Source organism: Diadema antillarum, unplaced genomic scaffold (genome assembly GCF_040938485.1).
Source record: "Diadema antillarum isolate AM-2024a unplaced genomic scaffold, OU_Dant_1.0 seq00001222_RagTag, whole genome shotgun sequence".
Taxonomy (NCBI): Eukaryota; Metazoa; Echinodermata; class Echinoidea; order Diadematoida; family Diadematidae; genus Diadema; species Diadema antillarum.
Genome location: NW_027272012.1, coordinates 452,890 through 463,385, shown reverse-complemented (window position 1 = coordinate 463,385; position 10,496 = coordinate 452,890). Strand labels below are relative to the sequence as shown.

Sequence of the window (10,496 nt, the reverse complement as noted above, 5' to 3'; positions counted from 1 at the left end):
AGGAGCCTTCGGAAAGGTTCACCGAGCGGTTGTGGAGGGGGACTCCGGTGGCAGTGAAAGTCTTGTCCACCAAGAAGAACCAAAAACATGATGTCGAAAGAGAGGTTTCGGTGCACAAGTGAGAGACGAATTCGAAATAATTTGTTTTGGGATTGTTGTCGTTTTTTGTTGTTTCTTTTTGAGAAGTAAAACTCCGTACACGGGAAGTTCACATAAATAAGCAGAGTAATGGTTTCGGGAATGGGGGAGGGTTAGTTTTGGGGAAATCCCGCAGCTTGGGAATCTAGAACATTCCTTAGTTGTGATGAAGGAGTCCAGTCTAACTGGGTAACTTTAAGCTATCGGGGTTCTAATTACAACTAATCTACTGCTATAATCACTTACTCTTAATGCTTGGGTCAGTCTTCTGGGGCAAATAACAACAGCAATCTTCTACGGGTATTAATTATAAATGTCCCACTTAACCCTAACTAGGCCAAGCTATTCAGGTAGATCATAGAGCCGGGGGGGGGGGGGGGGGGGGGGGGGGGGCCTCCCAGACCTCCCCCCCCCCCCCCCCCCCCCCCACTCCAGATCTCGGCCGTCGACCGCGCAATCGCAACAAAAATTGGCACACACATTGCTTATGATGTAATCTAAGGTACCACGAAGTTATATTTTTTACAATTTATCATTTATGCTAAATTATGCTAATTTATGCATAATGATGCACGAAATCAGACAATTTGGTATAAATCACTAAATAAAGCTCAAAATGGGCACATTTTTGTGTAAATATTCTTTTTAGTGTCCTGAGCAAATATAAGAGAAAAAATTGCGGCATCAGAAAAAAATTCTTAAGTATTTTATTGTTTTTTGAATTTGCTTAATATGTATTTCATTGTTTTTTCAACTTAATGTTTTTCATTGTTTTTTCAACTTAATGTTTTTCATTGTTTTTTCAATGAAACTTGTCAGCGACATTGTTCCGAACAAGAAAATATGCTATTAATTGATTTTAATCAATAAAACCCCAAATAATTATGCTTTTATTTGCCTGTATAAGCACAGTTTGCATTGAAATTGTACACAAATTTACGTTTTTGAGCAATTTTTGGTCTGACATGCTCGTACATATTTCGGAACTTCGGAACCGCACGCCCGGGCATCGCAAATTGGTGTCAAAAGATGCGGGGGACTCAAAGAAAAAAGTAATGAAACGTCGCGGCGATAGCTCTTTGCGTTAGCGATACATCGCGCGGAACATTGAGGGGGCGGGCCTCGGAAGCCCCCCCCCCCCCCCCCCCCCCCCCCCCCCCCTCCCCCCTCCCCCTTCCCCCCGGCCTAGTTAGGGTTAAGAGATGATAACAAAAAAAGGGTTGACCCCATAAAACCTACACTAACCAAATGACTATTAATGGAATAAAAACCATAAAAGACTGAAGTGCCAATCTTCGACATGCAAATTAATACAGTATGCGAAGAGGACAAAAATATTCGTGTTGCACCGCCCGTACTGTAATGAATCAAAAATGACTTGCCACAGCCATGATAAGGCCAAGTCACAATGTGAGTGTGTGAACATAAATATTATAATATGATGTATTGTGATTGTGCCCTTTATTGTCCTTTTTATAGCCATTATCACTAACCAATCACTGTTTCAACAATAATTGACAGGCGAACTCGACATCCTAACATCGTCCGCATGATGGCGCTCTCGTACAAAGACAAAGAGACACTCTTAGTGATGCAGCTCGTTGAGGGCAGCAACTTGCAGGACTTGCTTTTCAGCGACAGCCACCAGCACAAGGTCTGCAATAACATTCATTCGCTTGCTTTCTTGATTGATTGGGTGTATTTTCGCAAGATTGACGCAGACTGTATACCGTAGCTATCCAATGATATAACCACTGTGTAATTTCTTTCATCATCCGAATTTCCGAATATTATACAGTAGGAGACAGCAAAATGGAGCAAACCAGTTTATACAGTTTGGCAAAAGTGTATCGTACCGTACTGTACCGAGCTTAAAGTGGACCACTTCCGATGTGCTCCAAAAGCGTACCAAAGCGTACCAAAAGTTCAAAAGCATGCGCGTATCATGCGGATACGTCACAATGCAAAGACATCATTCTCTTTGTTTGGGACAGGTGAAGTTCAAGCAACAGGTGAATGACATTCTAGCTACAAACAAGCGTGACCTTTTCTAAAATAACTGGTGAGGTACACTTTCTCCACAGAGCGCTCAAACGCTCCAAAACTGACACAGTTCGGTACGGTACGCTTTGGTTCTCGAACGCACCCCAAGACAAAGGCGGTGACTACTCCATTTTTTGACGTTGAGGGCGTCAATATCCTGCGTAGCAAATTAGTATGAGCAGAGGGCCCAGAAGCCACACTATACATTAACAAAGAATTACAGTGTTTGAAGTTTTGACGGAATGTAGTGGATATAATGACGTTGATAAAGACCAGTTCCTGTTTTTATTTTGTTGTTCTCTCATTTAAATAAGAGTTTCCCAATCCTATTTTCTTTGCTTCTTCCTTCCAGATGTCACTCACCAAAGCTGAAAAGGTTCAGATAAGTCTCGAAATTCTTCAGGCGATTCGGTTCCTTCACGAATCAAAGATACTCCACCTTGATATCAAGCCATCTAATATCATTGTAAGCAGCACTGTCATCTCCTTTTCTTCTTCAGTGTATTGTCTGTTTCAATCTGCTAACGAATCATACAGATTGCAACTTCCGTACAAACGCAACTTGTTCGGGATCATACAGTTTTGGTTGAGACCTAATTTCAGGTTTCTAACATTTTTTGGTGAAATAATGAGAAACCTCTTATGAAATATGAAAGAGCATGTAATTCTATGAGGAATTCAACGTTTATTTAATGAAAATTGGTTTTGAAATGGCTGAGATACCCAAAAAAGAGCAATTCTAATAAAGTGTGGGACCCACACTTCATTACGATCACTTTGTTTTACTTTGTTTTTGGATGTTTCAGTAATTCCAAACCCGATTTCCATCAAATAAACTTTGAATTCCTCTTAAAATGGTATGCTCTGTACTATATCATAAGTGTTTTCTTGGTATCTCGCAAAAAGTTAAAAACCCAATTCTCATCTCCACCAATACTGTACCATCCCTTTACAGCTTGCAGACATTTTAAAAAAAAAATGAAAGTGATAATTATTGCCAAGTTTGAATCTTTGATTATTGATCCAGTAATAACTCTTGGTGTGCGTGTGCACCCATGTCTTATCGTCTTACCGGTCCCTTGACCGGGCGTGGTCGTGGGGGCGCTGCAATGACGTGGACACCAGTCTCCTCCATCTTTGTCTATCTTGGGCCAATGCCTGGGTCTCTGCAAAAGGTTTTCCAGTCCATTCTGCGATGTTGTCAGCCCATTTCTTCTTCTGTCTGCCTCTTCTTCTTCCCCCCGGGACTGTGCCCTGCAGTATGATCTTTGAGAGGCCGTCTGATCGTGTGACGTGGCCATACCACTTTAGTTTCTTCTTCTTGACGATCGTGAGGAGGTCTTCGTAGTGGTCAATGGTTTGCCTGATGGTTTTCAGCACTGATTCATTTGTGACATGATCTTTGTAAGAGATGCCGAGAATTCTCCTGTAACATCTCATCTCCACTGCTTGGATCCTCCTCTGCAGGTCCGCTGTTAATGTCCAGGACTCACATGCGTACAGGAAGATTGATGTGACCAGAGTGCGCAGTAGTGTAAGTTTGGTCTTCAGACTGATCTTCTTGTCTTTCCACACTGGCTTGAGTTTGGCCATTGCTTTTGCTGACTGTGCGGCTCTTGAAATGACTTCAGTGTGTGATCCCTTCTCATTCATGATGGCTCCCAGGTATTTGAACTGGCTCACCGCTTTGAGCTCCTGTCCGTTCACTGCGATTTTGTTTGTTAGAGGTTGACTGGTGTTGGTCATCAACTTCGTTTTCTCAGCGTTGATTTCCATGCCAAACTTTGAAGATGTGTCATCAAAGCGTTTCACCAGTTTTCCAAGCTCTTCCTCTGTTCCGGCGAGGCCATCGATGTCGTCTGCAAAACGGAGGTTTGTGATGGTCCTTCCTCCGATGCTGACTGTGCCCTGGTGGTCAAGAAGGGCTTCCGTCATGATCCTCTCAAGGAAAATGTTGAAGAGCGTGGGTGACAGCAAGCAGCCCTGTCTCACACCCACTGTTGTCTGAAACCATTCCCCAATATGGTCTTGTACGAGTACTGCACTGGTTGCTTTTGAATACAGTTGCTGGATGGTCATGATCAGCTTTTTCCCCATGTTATATCTCTTCATGGTGGCCCACAGTGCGTCGTGCCATACTCTGTCAAAAGCCTTTTTGAAGTCTATGAACACATGGAAGATGTCTTGTTGATGTTGAGAGTATTTCTCGCATAGAACTCGTAGATTGAAAATCTGTTCTGTGGTGCTTCTTTTGCTGCGGAATCCTGCTTGCTCCTCGGCTATGATTTCTTCAGCCTGTGGTTTCAGTCTGTTGAGGAGGACCTTCAACATCACTTTGCTGGCGTGGCTGATGAGGCTAATTGTTCTGTAGTTGCTGCACAGTTGAAGGTTTCCTTTCTTTGGTAGAGTGATGATGAGTGATTGGGTCCAACTAGATGGCCATTCTCCGGTCAGTCAGATCTTGTTGCATATTGTTGTGAGTAGGTTTACGACTTCCTCATCTCCATTCTTGATAAGTTCTGCTGGGATGTTGTCAACTCCTGCAGCCTTTCCATTCTTCAGGGATTTAATGGCAGCCTCTACTTCTTCTCTGAGAATAGGGAAGTCATCGGCATTGGTCGATTCTTCCATTTTGAGAACCCCTGGGTCACCTTGCATACGGTGGTTATAGAGTTCTCTGCAGTACTCCGTCCATCTGGCTGTGATGTCGCCACTTTCAGTAAGGCATTTCCCGTTTTTGTCCTGTATAGTGGTTGCCCGCGATTGTTCCTGTTTTGTGAGACTTTTCACAATTTCAAAAGCCTTTCTACTGTTGTTCCTCTCCAGGTTGGTCTCTATATCTGCACATTTCTGTTCGATCCAGTTTTCTTTTGCCTGTTTCATACTCTTCCTGATCATCTTGTTAATCTCTGAGTACTCAGCTTTCCCTGTGGAGTGTCTGAGGTTCTTCAATTTTCTGCGGGCGTCACACATCTTAAGAATGTTGTCATTTACCCAGGGTTTCTTTCTCTTTCGTTTATAGCCAAGAACTTGTTTAGCAGTATCTGTCATGACTGTGTTGAAGGTGTTGCACAGCACTTCAGGGTCTTCGTCCACCACCAGCAGTGGAGCAAACTTGCCTCCAATTGTGGCCTGAAACACCTCGCATATGGCTGGATCTTTCAGTTTATCAAGGTCAAACTTAAGTCGTGTGTTGCTTGGCCTTTTTGTCTTCTTCAGCCTGACTCTGAAGTTCATGATGATGAGATCATGGTCGCTGCCAACATCGGCCCCTGGAAATGTTCTTGTTTTGGCTCTGTTGATGCCAGATCGAAAACGGTTCTGAACCAGTATGTAGTCGATCTGGTGGTGGGTGCCATTCGGTGCGTGCCAAGTCCAGCAACGCGAATCTTTGTGATGACCGAGGGTGTTGGCCAGTGCCAGGTTATTGTAGGTGGCAAACTCTAGAAGCCTTCTCCCCCGATCGTTGGTGTTTTCATTACACGAGGTTCCATAGTGCTCTTTCCAGTCTCTTTGTTCATCAAATCCCTGAATGATGAGGATGTCTTTCTTGTTCGTTTTCTCTACAGTGTTCTGTAACTCTGTGTAGAACTCCTCAATCACTTCGTCTTCATAGTCTGTGGTGGGCGCATAGACTTGGACGATGGAGATATTGAAAGGAGCTGCTTTGAGAAGGATGGTGATAAGTCTGCTGGATATTGGGCAGCATTCCATAACTGAGTCCTTGATGTTCTTATTGACAAGAAAGCCCACTCCTTTCACATGGATGTCTTTTTCTCCACTGTAGTAGAGGATGTTCCCCTCTTTGGTCTGATGTTGACCAAAGTTCTTCCATCTTGCCTCACAAAGGCCCACAATGTCCCAGGTATAGTTCTTGAGCTCATGTTCAAGTTCTTCTAATTTTCCTGTGGCAGCAAGTGTTCTCACGTTCCATGTGGCGGTGGCAATGTTTTCTCTTCCTCTAATCTTGTTCCGTTGATGTCCACCAGTAGCACACTTATCACCCCCGTCCTGGTGTCCGGCGAAGGGCGCGGTCCTTGGTGCCCGAGCGACGACCGATCCGGTATGGAGTTTTTGTGCATAAACACAAATCAATATTATACAAAATGTAGCAGTCTCACTTTCCCATAAATATCATGAGAATATCCAACAATTTCGTTTTCCGTACCATCCACAGACCTCCCAACCTTTCTGACTGAAAAACAGGGATGATTTGGCTAAAAAGTAGAAAGAGCTAGCTTTAAATTGTCCAAAGCTGTGGTAGAATCATCAGGAGAAACAGGAAACTTCTATTGAAAGAAGAAGGGAATAGTCAAAAATTCAAATTCTCTCCCTAAAATTCAGAATGGCTGGGAGTTCTGCAACCACATTTTCTTTTGGTCTTCTCTTACTTTCTTGCAGGTGGAGAAATCAAGCAAGAAAGCATACCTCTGCGATCTCGGGCTTGCACACATGAAGTCCCGTGACTCCCCGGAGGATTCCAAACCGGGCGTGCGCGGCACGATCTACTACATGCCGCCGGAGTGTCTCAAAGGCCGACGGGGACGGGACAAGGGGGAAAGCAAGATGACCTCGGCATGTGATATTTGGTCTCTAGGGTGCACCCTCCTCGAACTGTTCACGGAAAAGCCGCTGTGGGGCGACGGGGATAACCTCCTCCTACTGGGCCGGCTCGTGGGCACCCATTCCCTGCCTCCACATCTGAGAAAAGCTGATTCTGACATCAAACGCATCCTGGCGCCGTGCTTCGATGAGGACCCGAACGAGAGACCGTCAGCCGCTCAACTAATGAGCCGATTCCAGGAGCTTGGCTATTGAGTAGAGATGGGCAACTGGCTTGGATGTTTGATGCAGTGTAGAGTCTGCTATATCTCTTGGAGATGTAGACCTATCGACTAAAGTTGACAAATTAAAATGACAAACTGCTGTTACTCTCATTAGATACTGTGTAATTGCAGTAGAAGTCACACAAAAAGCTGATTTGTACAAAATCTTTTATTTTACAGTTCAGTTGCTATGTCTCTTGGAGATGTATCCACTAAAGTCGACCAATTAAAATGTGAAACTGCCATTAGTCGTGTTAGATACAGTGTAATTGCAGTACAAGCTGATTTGGAAAAAAAAAATCTTTTGTTTTTGTTTGTTTTTACTTGTTTTCATGTTTTGGTTTGGTTTAGTTTTCTTGTTATTTATCTATTTATTGCTATCCTATTGCAGAAGCAAAAGGTAATATTTGAAGAGTTTGTTCGCAAAAACCGATAAGTCCATATTTGCCAAATGGAGATATTTGCGATTAAAGGTCAAGAAAAATAAAGAGAATAATAAGAAAAATTTTGCTTCTTTTGACCATAACTTCAAAAATGTACCTTTATATGTAGTGACCAATAATTATATAATTTAAAAGGTATTAATTTGTACTTTATGACAGAGATCGTACTTCAAAATCTTAAAAAATTGACTTATTGGTTTTTGCGAACAAACTCTTCATTTAATGGAGCTGAAGCATATAATGGCATATAAGGTACAAACACAGTCTGCATTATCAGAAGTCATGTCCACGTAACAATGGTACAAGAACATTTTTCTTGTATTTTTGAAATGTCCAATATGGTAACCAGATCTTCTTTCATTGTTTAAAAGGAATCGTGCATATTGCAATGATAAGTCTAACAGTGGTATTGTAAACAAAATGTGCAATTGCAAATAGTTTGCCTGGCATTGTTTGTTTTGTCTTGTATTGTTTTGTTTTGGGTTTTTTTTTAATTTGATATTAGTATTTTTATTTCATTGTGCAAAGAAACAAAAATCCCCCATTCATGACAGTAAAACCAGGTTCTGGGGAAGAAAGTGACACATAAAGCTATTCTTTCATTATCATTATTTTTATGATTATCATTATTATTATTATTATTAGTGTTATTGTTATTATTATTATTATTGTTGCTGCTGTTATTATTATCATTGTTATTTGCAAATAAATATGTTTCGAAATGGTCTGTTCACAATCACACTCTGCATTTTTTTTTTTCAGAAGGTAATAGCAGGAAAAACATGAAGACAATATCGGAAGAGAAGAATGTACAGAAGAACTGAAAGTTTGCTTGGACTTTCTAACAAATTTGACTTTGTTAATAAGCAACAGTGCTGCATTTTTAAAGATAATGATACAACTCATTTCTATTCCAGTGTGGCCAAACTATAGGTGTACAGTAGAATCGAGTGCCGTCCACAAACATAACGTACAATATTTTCAGAGGTAGATTCTTTACTTTTTTCCTTTTTATGACAAGTTGCTTTTCTGAGCATGTAGATGTTACAAACAAGTCACATATTTATACAAAAGTTTTATTATCATTATTGTTGTTGGTATTATTATTATAGTTACTGTTCATCGTTATTATAATTATCAATATGACAGCAGTTTACAGCAGGTTTTGTGTGTGTGTATGTGTGTGTGTGTTTACATGGGGCTTAATGTAAAAATAAGGAAGTTGAAAACGTAATGCACAAATGTTAAGTGTTCAAACTGTATGATAGTACAGCTATGATGCAAACAAACAACGGCTGTACTCCTGTTTGGTAGAACTTTATCTGGTAGAACATTTGACTATGCAATATTTAAGTTGTAGGTGTGAAAGGGAATATTCAACACATAACTGAAATGCACATTGTATAATTACTGCGTAGCATAATGTTTGTATCTTACTGTGCGCGTGTGCCATACAAGTTGAACAATCATGTCTATCGTCACCTGTACGGACAGATCACGTACGGAGGGGGGGGGGGGGGGGGGGTTGTATATTATGAGGACACCTAAAAAGGAGGACAATCACATTCTCGATATCGGGTTTCCCTCTGTATAAGGGTCATGCCTCTACAATCAAGGTACATACACATGTACAAACAATAGAAAGAAAAAGAGTTTTGGTAAAATTATCTTGAGAGAAGAAAAGGTTGAGGTAACAATATCGATATCTGTCTTTTTTGAAATGCGGATTCACTGTGTTTTTCTCATTATGACCTTTCAGTGTTCTTTGATGTCTTACCATGGCATCCTTGATTGCTGTTGTGTGCATATAGGCCTATGAACAGTAGTGAAATTAAGTGTAAATGCACACACGTTTTTTGTTACGATTCCATATCATGCTTTCAATATTTGCCTATACACTTTGATTCTGATGTAAATGCATAATCTACGGCACATTCATGCACATCTCTGCCAATGACCGTAAATCTTCCACCGCCCACAAGGCCACTCGGGCACTATTTTATACACAAGTTATTATTTTTCTGAGTTTTTCATGGAGGGTCAGAATGGTCTATCAACATTTGTCTTTTGTTTGGGGGTTTTGTGATGGGGAAAAATATAAACTGTACATATATTCAGGTAATACTGTAAAACATGATATATTCGCGGCATGAATTTTTCGCAAATTGAAGCCGACGGCCTTTTTTGCAGCATGAAATTTTCGCGAACTGCTATTGCCATTCAATGCATATAGTGTAGTAAAGAACTTTCGCGTGCATTTTAATTTCGTGAATCTTCGTGCTCGCGAAATTTGCGAATAATGCACGCGAACATTCCTCGTTTTACACGCCCCTGTACTTTGTAATGTCATTGACCATGCCCTACTGGATTGTTTCATTGTTTTGATTTTGTATTGTTATCATATTTTTTTTTTTTTCAGCATGTCCTGGCTGGTCATAATATTATGAGTTCTTGTTGTAAACTTATGTGTATATGACATTTGCTTGTGTGAAGGTTCTAAATTAAGAAAACAAAAGAGATTATGCTCCTTTGCTCTCTCTCTCTCTCTCTAAGAGTGCAGTTTGTTTGTGTGTTTTTTTTTATGCAGTACGAAATACAATACATTATTGTCATACAATTGAAAATGTGACTGCTCAGCTCAAACCCACAAAAAGAGGCCAAAACAAATTCCCACATTTCTACATCACTTAAAGGATTAAGTTCTACATTTTAAAATGATACATAACTTTAAACTGGACCACCTTGACTGACATAAGATGGAGTTAGGATGTAACGTTTAATAACAAATAGAGAAAACAGGATTTGAAGATAAAGGTCACTCAGGCATGCTGTGCAGATGTACCAACATAATTATTATGTATTCTATTCCCGAGTGAAAAGCAACGCCTGTCTGAAGAGGTATTGCCAAGAAAAAAAAAAGCTAATTATTTCACTGTCCATTTTGTTTTAAATAGCCACCAAATTTTGACAGAAGGTAAGGACAAGATACATCTCAAGACAAACTGAAAATTTCAGTATGTCAACCAAAATGGCATATGTTGCCCCT

At 40.8% G+C, this 10,496-nt stretch overlaps 1 protein-coding gene across 1 annotated transcript; it reads left to right on the top strand.

The window, feature by feature from the left end:
• Nucleotides 1-6: 6 nt before the first annotated feature.
• Nucleotides 7-8,815, top strand: LOC139744951 (serine/threonine-protein kinase mos-like). Its single transcript, XM_071655361.1, has 4 exons — nt 7-118; nt 1,660-1,792; nt 2,534-2,647; nt 6,583-8,815. The coding sequence occupies exons 2-4, from the start codon at nt 1,688-1,690 to the stop codon at nt 6,997-6,999; spliced, it is 636 nt and encodes a 211-aa protein (XP_071511462.1). The 5' UTR covers nt 7-118; nt 1,660-1,687; the 3' UTR covers nt 7,000-8,815.
• The last annotated feature ends 1,681 nt before the right edge of the window (nt 8,816-10,496 follow it).